The sequence below is a fragment of the Dermochelys coriacea genome, chromosome 9 (assembly GCF_009764565.3).
Source record: "Dermochelys coriacea isolate rDerCor1 chromosome 9, rDerCor1.pri.v4, whole genome shotgun sequence".
Classification (NCBI taxonomy): domain Eukaryota; kingdom Metazoa; phylum Chordata; order Testudines; family Dermochelyidae; genus Dermochelys; species Dermochelys coriacea.
In genome coordinates this window covers 9930298-9949823 of record NC_050076.1, presented here as the reverse complement: position 1 = coordinate 9949823, position 19526 = coordinate 9930298, and the positions used below count along the sequence as shown (strand labels likewise).

Below are 19526 nucleotides of genomic sequence, written 5' to 3'. Positions count from 1 at the left end.
TCTGCAGATGGCTGAGAAGAGGGGGTAGTATCCATAATGGTGTTCTTCCCTTCCTGTGGACCTTCTGAGGTCTGCAGGTGGGGATGAGTCCCAGCAAGCATTAAGAGGCTCACTGGGAGCCACCTCCAAGTCTTTGGCTAATTGGAGCCTGCCACATTCACCTGAGCTTGTGGGGGGGTCACCCTGACCCCTTATGAACCTAATGCAGAGAGGGAGTGCTGGTCCCCAGTGGGCCCAATGATACTTATCAAGTGCTTCTTCCTCTTTCCCCTCCTCCAACCCTCCACAAACCTTAGTAGGCTTATTATTTCTCAGTGAGCCTGTTTTGGGTTGCTGGGATGGCGGTTGTTACGGAGTTGAAGAGCCTCTAAGGGTCATGGGGAAGTTGGGAGCCAGGGAGGTAGTCTTCACTCCTCGGCGATTCCTACATTGGGTCATAGTACAGTAAGGATATGGGGGGCGGGGGGAGGAGTTCACTCTTCGTGACCTATGTGGACTGTGTGGACTTCAGACCAGTGTGGATTGAGAAGTGGTGAGATTTTTTTTCACCACCACCCTTTCCCAGTTACATTTTTTCCCCTTCCTTTATACATCAGAAGTCAACAGGAAAGGAGCCCTTAGCACCTAGTCTCTGCAGCCTTTTGAGTTTGGCAAGATTGGCCGTTTTGAGGACCTTAAGTAGCCTACAGTTTCAGGGCTCCCCTACACAGGGCTATGGGTGAGTACTTTGGTTATCCGGAGGCATAGTGGCTAGCTGATTAAGGCTCTAATCCTAGAATGGCTTCTGCACAGCCACAGGGATCCACTTGCCCAGAGTTCATTGCAAGATAATGGCCAAAGGGTTTATACAGTGTTTTTTGTTCTGTTTTTGTAAACTTTAACATTCTTGACAGGTAATATTCAGTTAAACCACTGAGTCTGCACCTTAACCTTAATGAAGCTTTTGTGTGATTAATTTTATATATTATTACTTGTTGTGTTAAAAAGGTTACATTTTCTTCATGGGTTAGCTTTTGTTTCACAGTGCTTATTAGAGTCTTGGCAAGTGTTGCTAAAGAAGAAACTTTAGTTTCTAAACTTCAGGATCTACAAAACCGCAGCTGAATAGTTTGGTGAAAGCAATATACAGTTCCCTTTTGTGGAGGTGTTTAAAATTATGTAACACAGTAGTAAACTAAAAATAAAACCAGATGCCATTTCTTTTTTGTTTTAAAAATTGTATGTCTTTTGGCTCCTCCTTCAGAGATCAATGTTAATGGTTGCTTATGTTTTGCCTTGTTTAATGACAATATTATTTATTCTGTTTATTTCTATGTCTTTCTGAGAATTTTCCATATTACTTAGTTGAATTCAAGTTCCATACATGGGAAAAAAAAAATCGGTGTGACCTGTGTTCCAGAGGCAAATGATACACCTACTACTCCTGGGTGAATTCATTGCCATTACGTGTACACAGAATTCATGTCCCCTGCAGATTTTTTTTTTTTGCTTCCCCGCAGAAAAATTACTTTCTGACGGGGAAGCAAAAGGAAGCCACAAGAGCGGTCACGCGCCCCTCCCCAGCAGTGTGGGCATGTTGTTTTGGGCACCTGGAGCAGCCACCGGGGAGCTAAATCACTGTAGGGGGAAAAGGGGGCTAGGGACACCCGGGCCAGTGGCTTCTACCCTGCACTGGGCTCAGCTGCTAACCTAGGCAGGACTAGGGAGGTCGGGATTTACTCTTCCCCTGCAAGGAACGGCCAGCCCGATTCACCCCCAGAAACCTGCCCCAGCTGCAGGAAGCTCCATGCCCTCCCTTCCCACTTCCTGCCCCCATCGCTCCTCAGCCGCTTGGGGAGGGGCTCATTGTACCGGGAGCTGCTCCCCTGACCACCCAACCCCTGCGCATCCCCTGCCATACCCAGACCCCACCGTTGAGCCTCACCCCCTGCATCTGGAACTCTCCTGCACTCAGACCCTCAGCGAGCCCCTTCCCCCTGCATCCAGACTCCCACCCCTGCACCCAAACCACTCCCCAGTGAGCCCTTCCCCACTTGAACCCTCACCTCAAAGAGCCCCATCCACCCTACACCTAGACTACCCGGAAGAGCCCCCTGCTCCACTGAGCCCCAACCAGCTTCACACGGACCCCTATCCCATCAAGCCCCATTCAACCACATTGCACCACACTGAACCCTCTCACCCCACACCTGGATCCCTCCACAGTAAGCCCCTCCACACTTGGATCCTGCAGGATCCAAGTATTGTGGGGGAGATTATTAAAAGCACTATGGGAAGCTGGGTGTCTAACTTCCCTTGTGGCTTTGAATAGTCCTCTGTGTATTTTTAATGTCCGTAGTTTAAAAAAAAACAAACAACCAAATAATGGCATGGTGAGACCATTTTATTATCAGAATGTCACCAATTGTTATCATCTTTGGGAGTTTGTTTATTCTGCTTTCCCTACTCTCATCCTTTCTTTCTTTAGAATGTAACTTCTTCAGACTAAAGACCAGGCCTTTATGTATGGAAAGTGCCTAGCATTTTGTGGTTGCCATGCACTTTCCAAACAAAAAGAAAGAAAAAAATCTATGTACGTTTTTCATATCAACCAGGTAAATATGCTTTCTTACTCACAAATATTTCAGTTATTAATATAGTTTAATATACTTTGGTATAGTTTTAGAAATAGTTTAAGAAGTATTCATTCACAAGCTCCAGTTATCCAAAATATTGGTATTAAAAAATTCTTCTATCGTTTGTTCTATGTCAGCATTCAAACAAAAATCCCTTCATTATCATTCTGTATTTTACCATCTCAAATCCATGCTTTTTAAACTTGTCCCTTACAAAGCTCTGAACAGCTTATTCCTCTTTTGTTTCCTATATATGTTTCTAGTCCTTTCTCCTAACTAATCCCTTTGTGTATGTCTACACTGAAAAAAAAGAACCCATGGCAGTGAGTCTCGGAGGCTGGGTAAACTGACTTGTGCTTGTGCTACAGGGCTAAAAATATCAGTGAAGATATTTAGGCTGAGGCTGGAACCCAGGCTCTGAGACCTGCCACCTTCACAAGGATTCAGACCCCAGGCTCCAGCCTGAGACCGAACATCTACACTGCTATTTTTAACCCCACAGCACTAGCCCCACGAGTCAGTTGCCCTGGGCTCTGAGACTCGCTGCCACAGACTCCTTCCCCCCCCGCCCCGTGTAGACATACCTTTTGTGTTCTTGTCCCAGTTTTATCTTCATACCTTCTTTCTTGCCACTGTACATAGAACAGACTCTAACTTCTTGTCTGCCAAAAGTTTATTCTTCTTCAAATCTTTTTGTAAAACCTTCCTAAATTGTTCTTGCTCCTTTCTTTCTTCATTAGCTTCCTTCATGTTTTCTGAAGTAAATTAAGTTTTGCAATACTTACCCATCTTTGTGTATAGTGCTTTTCAGATCAATGAATGAAAAGCACTGTGTAAGTGTATGACAAAACACTCGGGATTAAAGTATTTTGATTTTTATCCATGTTTTGTTGCATTTATATTTATCACATTGTCCATCACATATTTTTGCTGGCATCAATTTCATGCTTACAAATTGAATATGAAGGGATAGAGCTCTAATTGGTTTTGTCAAGCACTGAAAGAAATTTTAATATGACAGTTTTCAGAGTACTTGACATTGCTTCTTTAATTTTAAGGTCTGATGCCTTTATTACCTATGATTATAGTTTTTAATCAGTAAGGAATCCTCTTTGAGTTATTTTTTTGCAAAAGGCCTCTTTATTCCCTCTACAGTTTATAAAGCGGAAGAATTGAACTTTTCAACCCTATCTATATTACTAGTGAGGCCTTGAAAAACATACCTAAATTTACTAGAATGAGGGTTAAGCCTACCAGAAAGGTGGAAAAAAATCTTACGTAGACTGGGAATCTGTGGAATGCTACAAAGAAGAGAACGAAAAACTTAGAGCATATGCTTATATTTTGTGCTGTGTTGCCTGTTCTACCTTGTTGGGTTTTTAAATTCAACACTTCTGTGGCTTTATTGGGGTTTGGTCTTGTCAGATTGTCCCTTTATTTCTCCAGTTCTCATTTGGTGTTGGTTTGTGGTCATTTCTGCTGGATTTGGACTAATTAGTTGTTGCCTTCATTTCTTTACTCGGTTTATTCCATGACTTTTGCAGATAAAAAAGCTAGCTTTAGGCCATGTGCATTCTGTGATACCTTGTTGTTTGTTACTAACGTCCACATGAGATGTCTCCCGTCGTCCGCTGAAGGGCAATCTAAACCAAGGGTTCTTAAACTTTATTGCACCTCCATCCCCTTCTGACAAAAAAAAATTACTACATGACTCCAGGAGGGGGGACCAAAACCTGAGCCCCACCAACCGGGGCTGATGCCCTCAGGCTTCAGCTTTGGCCCTGGGCAGTGGGGCTCAGGTTTTGGCTTCAACCCTGGGCCCCAGCAAGTCTAATGCCAGCCCTAGCAACCACATTACAATGGGGTTGTGACCCACATTGGGGTCCCAACCCACAGTTTGAAAACTGCTGATCTAAACTGATGTTTGCTTTCCATCAGACCCAAAGGAAGTGTAAGGGCTACCTCAGACTCCCTCTGTTGGAATAGATTTTTAAAGCCCCCGTTCTGCAGTCCAGCGCTGAGGATTTGGTAAGGGAGCCATAAAGGAACTCTTAGATATCACTCATCTAGTTAAGCCCAATGCCAAATTTGTAGGATCGGAATTGTATGAAGTCTGAACATATGGTGGAAAAGAAGTTCTTGGTGCTGAGACTTCCTCAGTACCAGCCGCTCAGTGCTGAGATTCTTCTTCCGCAGGGCAGATTCACCTAAGCATTTCCCGAGAGTGGAGATTCATAAAGACAGTTATTGAGGGAGAGAGATTTGTTACCAGTAACAGTAGTTCTTTCCCCTTCTTGTCAAGTAGTTGTCTCCCGGAGTGTCTTTATTTCCATAGCACTTGTAGGTAGGTTACACAGCCTTGTTGAGCTTGGGAGGTAACGACCAACCCTCTAGAAAATTGACCAGAATGGTCTGACCTCAGTGGCACAAATGGCACCTGTCTCAATGTGAGTTCCCTCTCACCCCCATCCCCGCCTTGCAATTTTGGTCAGGTTGTGTCCCCAAAATAATATGGACACCTTTCAAATTGTAGGATTTGGCCACCAAATTTAAGAGCATACATAACTTTCTTGACTCATAATGCTTGCTGTTTCCTTGTGAGAACAGACAAAAATGGCAGACCAGGCAAAAAGCAGGCTTAATCCCTGCAAGGAGGGAAATGGTTGTGGCATGCAGGAACAGACTGGGTCTCCTTCAATATTTCAGATGGCCAAGAGCAGTCTCATAGCATCCTCCCGGTACTTATCCCCGCTCAGCTTTTGGAGCAGCCATTGCACTCAGGCACTGCTGTCCTGTCCCCCTCCACCCACTTTTACCCACTTTTTTTGATAGTGAGTCTTCCTGACCTACTACCAAAACTAGGGCAGCAGCAGATATTGGTGTGGCTTTGCTGGCTCTGATTCCAGAGCAGCTGCCAGTGTAAGCTAGAGCAGCACCAGAAGTAGGATCAAACTCCCAGGTGGAGTATCTGCTCTTTGAAGAGGCTTTGGAGAGGAGGCAGCACTATGGGATTAATGTTCACTTCTAAGATTTGTCTAACCCTGCTCAGCAAGTCTACAAAACACAGTACTCCCACTGTTATCATTGGTGGACCTGAATTGGTGGTAACAATGGGAAATTTTAGAAGATAAAGTCTCTGAATGTAAGCAAGGCTTTTATGTTCTTTGAGGCAGGAAAATCATTTACTTACTTGAGAAAGAGGGAAAATGATGTTTGGCCAGTTTCTTGATTTTCCACTGATCAGATTATTTTCTTCAAACTTGAATCATAGCATTGTTAGTGTGACTCTCTTCTGTTTGTTTAAACTTTCTTATATGATTCAATTATGATCAACATTAGTATGGCTTTTAAAAGTACAGCTATGAATATCTTTAATTTCCGCCTGTATTTTGGTTTCCATTTTTTCTTCTCTCCGCCTTACTCATACCCTCCCTCAGCCAAACTGCCATTTCTCTGTTTTGTTTTGTTTTTCTGGTTTTACTGTGAGACAGTAACTTTTACCCTTATTTTTCATAGCCTGTATGTGCTCTTTCTTCTGATTCTTAAGATTTTTTGTGATGTGTCCCCCATAAAGAATGAACACACTCCACATAAATTTAGGATTGTTTTCAGTTGATCATGTCAAATTTTAAACACAATAGGAAGTTTAAAAAAACACACAAATTAATCAAAATGCATTTAAATGACATTAAAAAGCAAGCCTCCTAACAGCAAAAAAAAAAAAAAAATCATCCTTTTTGGCCCAGATATGGGCATCTTTGTGTCCAATTCATAATCTGCTATTCTAAGACTCTTGTTAAAATTTGGATCCCAATTTCAGTTTAAAGATTAGCAGAATTTTGTGTGCCATCTGTGATCTGAAACTATAGTTTTGATGTAAAATGTCCTGCGTGTTATTCAACTGATTTTTACTTTTACCTTTCAGGGTTTTGACCCACCACATCAAAGTGATACACGAACTATTTACATAGCAAATCGTTTCCCCCAGAATGGCCATTATATTCCTCAGAAATTTGCAGAGAACAGAATCATTTCATCTAAGGTAAGGATCCATGTACTTTGTCAAAAATATTTGATAAAAAGTAAACATCACTTAGGATGTTATGGAGTATCTGTGCATCTAGTAATGTGATGTTTTTAATGATGTGAAAACACAGCAAATGACTTCAAAACCAATGTTTAAAAAGTGAGGCCCCTTCTTCTCCTCCTCTCTGCTCCCCTCACCCTGCCCTTCAAAATACAAAAGCCTAATTGCACACTGACCGACTGTCTCAGGTAAAATTCCTCAGAAAGGAGATGGGTCTTGAACCATGAGATTCACTGGCAATTCCCTGCATCACCTCCAGATATTTACATCTGTACTTAGAGAGGGCATCTCTCAAATTGCCACGCCAGTTATGTGAAAAGGAGCATGTTAGCATAGAGAACATTGAGCTGTACACAGAGTTTCCTTCCTGGTGCACAGTCTGGCCGTTGGTGGGGTGCATGGACATAATTGGTCAGAATAAATATCTTAGTTGGCTGGATGGTAAGAACAGAAGGCAGCAGATAGCAATGTCTGCTGCTGCTGCAGCAGCCTCAGTAAATCTTTCCCTCTTCCCAATACCAGCTTGCAACCAGCTGATTGGCTCAGAGGGAGGGAGAAAGCAGTCCCCAGGGGAACCACTGTGACACCCCTCCCTCCCTCCGTCCCTCCCACCCACCCACCCACCCACGTATATGCGCGCACACCGATAGGTAGGAAGGCATCTTCAGCGGGCAGTGCTGCAGCCAGCACAGCTACCTTTATGCCTGAGCTTCTCCTAGCTCATGGCTTGCCTACAAGAAGGGACAAGCCTTGGCTCTGCCTCACCCCAAAGACAGAGAAGAGGGTACAGGACTTTGGGGAGAGCGAGAGAGACAAGAGGAGAATGAGAAGGTTTTGAGGGATTTGTTAGGGAGAGACTGGGAAGAGATTGAAAAGTGTTTTTTTTTTTTTTTATGGAAAATTTATGCAACATCATGTTATATAACCATACTTCTCTTTTCTTTACAGTATACGGTGTGGAATTTTATTCCAAAAAATTTATTTGAGCAGTTCAGAAGAGTAGCCAATTTTTATTTTCTTATTATATTTTTGGTTCAGGTAAGTTTGAATAAAACTCTTAATTTCATGAGAGAGACTCCATAGCTGGAGTATAGAGCTGGAAACCAGGATTTTCCAGGTTATATTCTCAGTTCTGCTACTCATTCTCTGCCTTGTGCAAATCACTTAAACTCTGTCTGTTTTTTCATCTTTTCTTTTTTTTTTTTTTTTTTTTTTTTTAAAAAGGCACAGTAACTACTTCACAAGGGTGTTGGAGGCTTAACTACTTGGACTGCCCTGAATTTAGGCTCAAATTTGAAATACTATTTTGAGTATTTGCAGCTACATGCCCCTATAGGCAGTCTCATCATACCATCCTCCTCCATAAATTTATCAAGCTCAGTCTTGAAGACAGTTAGGGTTTTTTTGCCCCCACTACCTCTTGGAAGGCAGTTCTAGAACTTCACTCCTCTGATGACTAGAATTACAAAGGGATCTCGCAAAACTGGGTGACTGGGCAACAAAATGGCAAATGATAAGTGTTGATAAATGCAAAGTAATGCACATTGGAAAACATAATCTGAACTATACATACAAAATGATGATGTCTAAATTAGCTGTTGCCACTCAAAAAAGAGATCATGGAGTTATTGTGGATAGTTCTCTGAAAACATCTGCTCAATGTGCAGCATCAGTCAAAAAAGTGAACAATGTTAGGAACCATTAGGAAAGGGATAGATAATAAGACAGAAAATATCATAATGCCACTATATAAATCCATGGTACGGTCACATCTTGAACACTACATGCAGTTCTGGTTTCTCCATCTCAAAAAGATATATTGGGATTGGAAAAGGTACAGAGAAGGGCAGCAAAAATGATTAGGGGTATGGAGCAGCTTCCATATGAGGCGGGATTAAAAAGACTGGGACTGTTCAGCTTGGAAAAGAGAGAACTGGATGGGGGCAGCATGACAGAGATGTATAGAATTATGAATGGTGTGGAAATAGTGAATAAGGAAATCTTATTTACTGCTTCACATAACGCAAGAACCATGGGTGGTCAAAGGAAATTAATAGGGAGCAGGCTTAAAACATAATGAACTACTTCTTCATACAATGGTCAATCTGTGGAACTCATTGTCGGTGGATATAGTGAAGGCCAAAATTATAATGAGGTTAAAAAAAAGAATTTAGATAAATTCATGGAAGATAGGTCTCTCAATGTCTATTAGCCAAGATGGCTTGGGATGTAATCCCATGCTTTGGGTGTCCCTAGCCTCCGACTGCCAGAAGCTGAGAGTGGACAACGGGTTGGATCACTTGATGATGGCCTGTTCTGTTCATTCCCTCTGAAACACCTGACATTGGCCACTGTCGGAAGACAGAGTACTGGGCTAAATGAACCATTGGTCTGACCCAATATGCCCATCCTTTATCTTCTTGGAAACTTGAGAGCAGCATTTCTTTTCCTATCTACTTTATCAAAGTAGATTTTTATTTACTACTGTTCATGGTCCACTTGGTACTGCACAATCTTTGTCTTTGTTATAGTATTCTTGGTTTAAGACATGTTTCCAGGCTGAAATCCTGTCTGGCTGTATAATAGCAGAACACAGGTTATCTTGCTCAGACTGGAATTTGTCATATTTTTAACTCTTTGGTAAATTTGAGAGTAAAAAGATCATGAATAGGCCCTGCTGTGGCCCAAGCTATTTTCTCTAACCTTTAACTCTATGCAAGATTTATTTGGTAGTGCTTCCCAAGGCAATGAGTTAAATTTCAGGTAAACCTAATAAATTTCTTAAATTAATATTAATGTTTTCAATAACTGTTTGCCTCTGTATCCTTTCTCTGCAGCCCTTTAATATAATTAGTTTATCGTTTAAAATAGCACTGTTCCTGCAGTAGAGAAAAACCCATACAGGCTCGTGCACAGAAAGCAGTACTATGCGCAAGGGGATTCTTTAAGTTATGTGCCAGAGATAAAGTCTTAGGAAATTTGTGTTTTCAGTTTGAATTTAAGATGTCTTTTGTCCTGCTTTTTTTGTTGTAAGCTAGTTTTTTGTATGGTGTAAAAAAGCAGTTTCATATAATATACATCTTAACACAACTTGGTAGGAGAAAACAAATTCTTATTTTCATTGGTTAAGAATCTTAAAAATCAAATTATGTGATGCACACTACCAACTGCAAGAGAAATTCTCTTCTGTGATCCTCACCATAGATTTTCTGTCTGCACTGTATGTCAGTATTGCCACCTTTTAGGAGAACTGCTGCTGACATGAAGGGGAGTTTTGCACTAGAATGACTATAGAATATGTAATAAAGAGCCTCTCTGACTTGCATAATTTTGCTCTTGTGGTGTAAAATGTAGTTGCCTTTGGTTTTATAAGATTTTAAGAATAATCTGGTACTAACATTATGCTCATTCTCTTTTCCTATAGCTTATGATAGATACACCTACCAGTCCTATTACAAGCGGATTGCCATTATTCTTTGTCATAACTGTAACAGCCATAAAACAGGTATGAAATTAGCCTAAATAACATGATTCCTTTTTAAGCAGTTTCTTAATATTTTCTTTAAATAATGTAGTCAGGATTTGTTAAGACACTCTAAGCAGTAAAGCGCACACATAGTTTCTAGAAAGAAATCAGTAAATGTGTTTAAAATGTTGCCCACTAGAAGCTTAAACTGGGGAGCTCTGCTTCTTTGTCAGGCACCCAGTGACTCTTTGTAACACCCTTAAATGCACAGGAATGACTGTCAAAAGACATTTTTGTCTAGGCTTTGTATGTCAGTTGTTATAAGACCATTTCCTAATACCTCTCACTTATTCCTTTGGCACACCTCAGTACACATTATAAAGGAATCCTCATACATAATACAGACCAGGAAAGAGACTTGGGGTGGATGATGCATTAAAAGTACCTGCACGCTGTTTGGCAGCAGTTAAGACAGCCCCCAAGAGTGGCAAAGAGAGATTTTTCTTGCTGGTGTAGAATAGTGCCCTAGGCAGGAAAAGCTTAAGTCCTCCCCTGGGGCAGAAATCTAGGCATTCACAAGCTGTCAGATGAATGGAGGTAATCACTTTACAGTTACATATTGATTAGAGGCAGAAAATCAGTTAATATCCTAACCTTACAAAAATATTGTTTGTAACCTAAACAAAGAGATCTGACTATATTTCACTATCCCTGAAGTATATTAATGCTGGTAGGGCTTTTGGTAAGGCTTAATGGTTACCTGCAAAATAGGATTAAAATTCAACAACTCGAGATATCTGAGCCACTAGTGATTATCTTTGAGAAGTCATGGAAGATGGGAGAGATTCCAGAAGACTGGAAAAGGGCAAATATAGTGCCCATCTATAAAAAGGGGAAACAAGGACAATCTGGGGAATTACAGACCAGTCAGCGTAACTTCTGTACCCGGAAAGATAATGAAGCAAATAATTAAGCAATCAATTTGCAAACATCTAGAAGATAATAAGGTGATAAGTAACAGCATGGATTTGTCAAAAACAAATCATGTCAAACCAATCTGATAGCTTTCTTTGACAGGGTAACAAGCCTTATGGATAGGGGGGAAGCGGTAAACCTGGCATATCTTGATTTTAGTAAAGCTTTTCATGCTGTCCCACATGACCTTCTCATAAATAAACTAGGGAAATGCAACCTAGAGGGAGCTACTATAAGGTGGGTGCAAAACTGGTTGGAAAACCAGAGAGTAGTTACCAGTGGTTCAGGGCATAACAAGTGGGGTCCCGCAGGGATCAGTTCTGGGTCCAATTCTGTTAAATATCTTCAATTATTTAGATAATGGCATGCAGAGTACTATAAAGTTTGCAGATGATACCAAGCTGGGAGAGGTTGCAAGTGCTTTGGAGGATAGGATTAAAATTCAAAAATGATCTGGACAAACTAGAGAAATGGTCTGAAGTAAATAGGATGAAATTCAATAAGGACAAATACAAAGTACTCCATTTAGGAAGGAAAAATCAGTTGCACACTCAGAAAATGAGAAATGACTGCCTAGAAAGGAGTACTGCAGAAAGGGATCTGGCCGTCATAGTGGACCGCAAGCTAAATATGAGTCAACAGTATAACGCTGTTGCAAAAAAACCAAACAAACAAAAAAAAAACACAACAGAAACACCACCATAATTCTGGGATGTGTTAGCAGGAGTGTTGTAAACAAGACATGAGAAGTAATTCATCCACTCTGTTCCGCTCTGATTAGGCATTAACTGGAGTATTGTGTCCAATTCTGTGCGCCACATTTCAGGAAGGGTGTGGACAAATTGGAGAGAGTCCAGAGAAGAGCAACAACAAAAGGTCTAAAAAACATGACCTATGAGGGAAGACTGAAAAAACTGGGTTTGTTTAGTTTGGAAAAGAGAAGACTGAGAGGGGACATGAAAACAGTTTTCAAGTATATAAACGGTTGTTAGAAGGGGGAGGAAGCAAAATTGTTCTTAACCTCTGAGGATAGAACAAGAAGTAATGGGCTTAAATTGCAGCAAGGGAGGTTTAGGTTGGACATTAGAAAAAACTTTCTAACTGTCAGGATGGTTAAGCACTGGAATAAATTGCATCTTTCATGCATCTTTTACAAATCCGATGAAGTGAGCTGTAGCTCACGAAAGCTTATGCTCCAATAAATTTGTTAGTCTTTAAGGTGCCACAAGTACTCCTTTTCTTTTTCTGTTTGTGTGACTCCCCAGCATTCGCTGCACCCGTTTCAAGATACACATCACAGAACTCCGTAACTCTGTTAGACTGGAGCCATTCAATAGCAACGTTGCAGTGGAGGGAAGAGAAATAGTGCCTCTTAAAATTAGGGTATTAAAATACTGCAAGATGGTGTGATATTTTAAATCCAGTAAATTTACATCTCCAGTCTGTAGCAGGATTCCATAGTGTGTGAGGCATCACCAGCATGCTGTAGTGAAGTACTGTAGAGTAAGCTCTTTATCATGAAAATGCAACTTAGAAATGTAAAAACATTTTTGTTACATAATTGCACTCAAAACCAAAACAATGTAAAACTTCAGAGCCTACAAGTCCACTCATGCCTACCTCTTGTTCAGCTAATTACGAAGACAAACAAGTTGGTATTACATTTCCAGGAGATAATGATGCCCGCTTCTTATTTACAATGTCACTTGAAGGTGAGAACAGGCATTCGCATGGCACGTTTGTAGTCAGCATTGTAAGATATTTATGTGCCAAGTATGCTAAACATTTGTATGCCCCTTCATGCTTCGGTCACCATTCCAGAGGACATGCTGATGATGATTTTTTTTTTTTTTAAACAGTGTTAATTAAATTTATGAATCAACTCCTTGGGGGAGAATTGTATGTCTTCTGCTCTATTTTACCTGCATTCTGCCATATATTTCATGTTATAGCAGTGTCAGATGATGACCTAGCACATGTGTTTGCTTTAAGAACACCTTCAGTGCAGATTTGACAAAACGCAAAGAAAGTACCAGTGTGAAATGTCTAAAGATAGCTACAGCACTTGACCCAAGGTTTAAGAATCTGAAGTGCCTTCCAAAATCTGAGAGGGATGAGGTGTGGAGCATGCTTTCAGAAGCCTTAAAAGAACAACACTCCAATGCGGAAACTGCAGAACTGGAACCACCAAAAACGAAAATCAACCTTCTGCTGGTGGCATCTGACTCGGATGATGTAAATGAACATACGTTGGTTCACACTGCTTTTGGATCGCTATTGAGCAGAACCCGTCATCAGCATGGACGCATGTCCTCTGAAATGGTGATTGAAGCATGAAGGGATATATGAATCTTTAGCAAATCTGGCACGTAAATACCTTGCGATGCTGGCTACAACAGTGCCATGTGAACACCTGTTCTCACTTTGAGGTGACATTGTAAACAAGAAGCAGGCAGCATTATTTGCTGCAAATGTAAACAAACTTGTTTGTCTGTGTGATTGGCTAAACAAGAAGTAGGACTGAGTGGACTTGTAGGCTCTAAAGTTTTACATTGTTTTATTTTTTGATTGCAGTTATTTTTGTACATAATTCTACATTTGTAAGTTCAACTTTCATGAAAAAGAGACTGTACTACAGTACGTGTATTAGGTGAATTGAAAAATACTTTTTTGTTTTTTACAGTGCAGATATTTGTAATCAAAAATAAATATAAAGTGAGCACTGAACACTTTGTAATCGGTGTTGCATCTGAAATCAATATAGTTGAAAATGTAGAAAACATCCAAAAATATTTAAATAAATGGTATTCTATTATTGTTTAACAGCACAATTAATTGCAATTGATTTTTTTAATTGCCCAATTAATCATGAGTAATTTTTTTATTCACTTGACAGTCCTAGTTCCTAGTGTGTATTCTTTTTAGCAGTTGTGTTGCTCAGAAACAAGAGAATTGTAATGGCATGGGGATTTACATGACCCAAATAAGCCTTCTCTTCTTTTTTCTTCGTTAGAATCATAGAATATTAGGGTTGGAAGAGACCTCAGGAGGTTATCTAGTCCAATCCCCTGCTCAAAGCAGAACCAACACCAACTAAATCATCCCAGCCAGGGCTTTGTCAACCCAGGCCTTAAAAACCACTAAGGATGGAGATTCCACCACCTCCCTAGGTAACCCGTTCCAGTGCTTCACCACCCTCCTAGCCAAATAGTGTTTCCTAATGTCCAACCTAGACCTCCCCCACTGCAACCTAAGACCTTTGCTGCTGCTTCTGTCATCTGCCCACCACTGAGAACAGCCTAGCTCCATCCTCTTTGGAACCCCTCTTCAGGTATATGAAAACTATCAAATTCCCCTCCCCCCCCTTCTCTTCTGCAGACTACATAACCCCAGTTCCCTCAACTTCTCCTTATAAGTCATGTGCTCCAGCCCCCTAATCGTTTTCGTTGCCCTCTGCTGGACTCTCTCCAATTTGTCCACATCTCTTCTGTAGTGGGGGGACCAAAACTGAACACAGTACTCCAGGTGTGACCTCACCAGTGCCGAATAGAGGGGAATAATCATTTCCCTTGATCTGCTGGCAGGTCTCCTACTAATACAGCCGAATATGCCGTTGGTCTACTTGGCAACAAGGGCACACTGCTGACTCATATCCAGCTTCTCGTCCACTCTAATCTCGAGGTCCTTTTCTGCAGAACTGCTTAGCCAGTCGGTCCCCTGCATGGGATTCTTCCTTCCTAAGTGGAGGACTCTGCACTTGTCCTTGTTGAACCTCATCAGATTTCTTTTGGCCCAGTACTCCAGTTTGTCTAGGTCACTCATTGTTCCACACCCTCAAAGAATTGGGTTAGCTTTCTGAGTATTAGTAACAAAAGACTGTAAACTTGGAAACACAGAATACGGTACTTCAGGGTTTTTTTTTCTCCATTCATTAGTCGTGTGGGATCGTCCAATATCAGGTCATTTTTTAAATAAAGTGTTCTGTTTCCAGGACACTCTTTAACCCGAAAGAAGAAAAATCTCATTCAGTGGCTGAATTAAGAGTATAATTGGGCAAAATGCTTATATTTTATATATAATAAACACCATGTATGAAGGTGATATCAATTTTATAAATTAAGAACCAGTTGATAGGTTTATCATCTATCCATACCCCTTTGGCTGCCTCAATAAACTTTCCATAGAAATATTTCCTCTGTCAACCCCCACAAATTAACCCTAGTCCAAGGTTCAGGACAAGCAAGATTTAGTTTTGTATCATTAACAACTTTTCTATATGTGAATATCAAAACATTCAGGTTCAATATCTTGTGGCATTCCAAGGCCAGAAACAATCTCATTGGGGGGGTGGTGTTTCCAGCATTTCAGTGAGACCCCCGTACTCACTCCTAGGCTTGCAAGGTTCCAAGAAAGCAGACTGCTTTGTCATGCTTTTATGTACGGAAAAGCAAGAAAGATCGCTTTCCAGTTTTTTTTTTATGTCTGCTTCTGACCTCTGTACAGATGGAATCATGGTAACTAATCTCCCCAGCCTTGCAGGTGGAGAGAGAGAGAGAGATGAAAATACACACAATAAGACTTCTAAAAAAAAATCCTCTAAAACATCCCTAAAACAGATTTCTGTAATATTGCATATGACAAGTATAGAATATACGATGGTGTGTAAGATGTGGTATAAATTTATAAAGCTACTGGAGGTAGCACTTTAGAGTTGGTTGGCTGTTTTGTCCATTTGAGGCAAAGTAAGGTAATGAATCTGTTTCTCAAGTGTCAGTGGAAAGTGACTTCTCCACATTAAATGAAAATGCCCTTGAATATTTGTCTCACTGAATTTAGTATGTTATCAAAAGTACCCTAGATTTTCACAGAAAACTGATCTTTTGCTGTAATCTTTAGAAGTAGTTGATGAACACACTTTTAGTACTTAGAGTAGTATTCAGCTTTTTATATAGAAATGGTAAATATAAATCTGCTGCAGGCTTTGCTTTTTATCAAGTCAAACTTTTTAAAATGTTCACATATGAATTTTATGCACAGCTGTGAGCTTGCTTACTCGCCCACCAGACCTACTTTTGTAACTTTGAATTGAGAGTACAATACACATATACTTGTGAATGAAACATTGGTAGAAAAATTATTTAACAATGAATCATAGCCAGAGTTAGCCAAGAAACAGCAAAATACATTGCTGCTAAGAATTACTAGCTCAAGAACTTCTCTGTTATATACTTAGATTTTAAGCTTCTTGGGGCAAGGCCTGTCTTTTTGTTCTGTGTTTGAGCACACCTAGCACAATGGGGTCCTGGTGCATGACTGGGACTCCTAGGCAGTACAATAATACAAATAATATTAACATTAATCTTAGTTTTAGGAATACAGAGAGCCATTTAATTCATATGAATGCTGGACAATCCATTGCCTCATGCATATCAATAGTATCTTCCAGGATATACCTATTACTATCTGTCCACAAATTTATTGGGAGGGGTACAAGTAAACAAGTAATATATTAACTGATGCACAAAGAAAATATAAAACAGGACATGTACTCTCCTTTGATTTTTGATTATCTGGAGGGGAAAATGTTGGATTGTCTTCTCTATTAAAAATCCAGGTTGATTAGTCACTCTAAACCGTTCCCCTCACACACTCTGGATGAATTAAAACTTTGTACCTGACTGATTTGCTCACATACACGGTCATTTCCACTTGCTCAACAAAACATGAATGTCAACTCCACACCATAGAAGTTAAAATCTCTTTGCAAGGACAGGTGCCTCGGCTGTTGCTCAGAAAGACGCTAGAGAAAGCTGTCTGGGAATTGCATAGTTCAGCAGAAAAGGGGGTTATTTTAATAAATCAGTAAATGAGACTGTGGGAATGATTGTCTGTATTCCCTACTCAGTTGCCTTAATCCACTTAGACATTGTGAGGCTCTCAGGTTGCATGAGCAGTTGTTTTAACTCTTCTTCAGGAACCTTCACCGCAGATATTTGTTTTAAAATAGTAACAGATTCCATAATTCTACATTACATTTGCTATGTTTTTTTATCCTTATTTAACAAATCTGAAACTAGTGAAAACAGAGGGTGCTTCGACTGCACAGTGATGGGTGCAGTCAAATCTGAATAGAACAGAGGTCTGGTGATATGCTTACGGTCACACAGCTGGTTGCTTGTTTGCAAAGCTATGGTGCCTCAAACTACTTTGTTACTCTTAGAAAAGTATAAAACTGTTTAAAATATAACTTTCAATCTTGTATTTCTGCAGGGGTATGAAGACTGGTTACGACATAAAGCGGACAATGAAGTAAATGGAGCTCCAGTTTATGTTGTTCGAAGTGGTGGCCTTGTAAAAACTAGATCAAAAAACATTAGGGTATGTGTCTAGTAACAAGCAGAAAACTGTGTGTTTTTTCTTTAGAACTATAGTTATGCCAGTTCATTGCTCAATTATGTCAGTTCATAAAATGCTCAATTTTATGTTGGCCTATTGCATTATAATTTTGAATAGCTGTTAAAATTAATTTTTAATCTATTCTTTTTCAAAAGCATACTCTTTTGTGTTTATCTTTCAGGTGGGTGATATTGTCAGAGTAGCCAAAGATGAGACTTTCCCTGTTGATCTTGTACTTCTGTCCTCCGATAGAGTGGATGGTTCGTGTCATGTTACTACTGCTAGCTTGGATGGAGAAACCAATCTTAAGGTTGGTAGTCAAAACATATGCAGTTTTCTAGTATGAAATAAGAGTCAAATCAACTTACAGCCTTTGCTAACTTAGTAAAGGCCAGCTTCCTTAAATTTCTCTGTTAGTGACTCAAATGGGAGGTTTTTGTGTGTCTAATTTTACTTTTTTTAAAAATTTCTCACAGCTCCCACAATGTGCTAGCAAATATCGGGGGGGTAGCCGTGTTAGTCTCTATCCACAAAAACAACAAGGAGTCTGGTGGCACCTTTTAAAGACTATCAGATTTATTTAGGCATAAGCTTTCATAGATAAAACATCACTTCACATCTGAAGAAGTGGTGGTTTACCCACGAAAGCTTATGCCCAAATAAATCAGTTAACCTTTAAGGTGCCACCAGACTCGTTAATGTGCTAGCAGTTTTACTAAAAGCAAAGAGTGTCTAGGTTCTGTACTTATTGAAATATAATTGTTTTTATCTTAACTTATTTGAGCACATAGCAAGGCAATTTTTTAAAATGACAATATGTCATAATCTGCTGTTTTACCTTCTTCTGCTACACATAAGATCTTATTCTGCCACCCTTACTCAAACTGAGTAGTACCCAACCCCTCTTGAAATCAGTGGGCTTACTTTTGAAGTAAGATGTACTACTCAGTGAGAGTAAGAGTAGCAGAATCTGACCTTTAGTTATTAGGTGTGTCTTAATATATCAGAACTGTAGTATCCCTGTTTATTTTTCTTTTGGTTTGAGCTGCAGTATATTAATAGGACCAAGAATCTTGCTTGATCTGGTAATGTAAGAAATGTTATAAATGGTAATTAACTTGGCCAAAAAAACCCCACATTAATCACTTTTAAGGAATGTTATTGTAGTACTTTAAATGGTAGTTTGCAGTGTCATAATGGTGAAACATCTGTCAGTATACAAGATGTGACGCTTTCATATACAAAATCCATGACTCTTTTCAGGGTTTCAGAGGCTTTCCTTGACCAAAGAAATGCCAACAAACTGGTACCTTTCTGTATCATTGAGATATTCTCATATATAGAGATGTATATTTTTCAGACTCATGTTGCAGTCCCAGAAACGGCAGTATTACAGTCAGTTGCCAACCTGGACACGCTCGTAGCTGTTATAGAATGTCAACAGCCAGAAGCAGACCTATACAGGTGTCATTTTATTATTCATAATTTCAAAGTTGATTTAAATGCAAAATTTCTGATGGTGATTAATTATATGGATTTTACTGAGAGGAAAGTTTCTCTCTGTGTATTGTACATTTCAGGTTTTATTAAACAAATGTAGGCGTTTGTGTGTAAATCCCTATGCTGCTTAACGCTGAAAAAAGGAAAAGAGCCTTCTGATTTTTATTGTTTACATTTTAACTCCAGCATGGTTCTACATCGCTTGTTAAGCAGTAAATTTGTTCGCAACTTTTAAAAGTAATGGTTCTTGAGCAGGAATTGTGGAAAAAGACGAGCTGTACGTGGTTCTGCCAAAACACTTCAGTCCTGAATATTTAACTCCCCTTTCTTTGGTTATAAATTAAAGTTTCTCAAATTGTGTGATTTGTTTTGATTTTTCTACTAAGACCATATACCCAAAATTTTACTTTCATTTACAGCCTAAACAGGATTTGAACTGTTTCCCAGTAGCAAAAGATTAGTTTAGTAAACCCTTACTACACCAACA

General features: G+C 39.8%; 1 protein-coding gene across 3 annotated transcripts in view; it reads left to right on the top strand.

Moving 5' to 3' along the window:
• ATP11B (ATPase phospholipid transporting 11B (putative)) overlaps window positions 1-19526 on the top strand; it is a 114147-nt gene that overhangs the window by 28154 nt on the left and 66467 nt on the right. For all 3 annotated transcript variants that reach the window (XM_038415893.1, XM_038415892.2, XM_038415894.2), the window contains exons 2-7: window positions 6541-6657; window positions 7651-7740; window positions 10127-10207; window positions 17414-17521; window positions 17721-17849; window positions 18900-19003. In XM_038415893.1, coding sequence (XP_038271821.1) covers window positions 6541-6657; window positions 7651-7740; window positions 10127-10207; window positions 17414-17521; window positions 17721-17849; window positions 18900-19003 — 629 coding nt within the window. The remainder of the gene's footprint in view (window positions 1-6540; window positions 6658-7650; window positions 7741-10126; window positions 10208-17413; window positions 17522-17720; window positions 17850-18899; window positions 19004-19526) is intronic.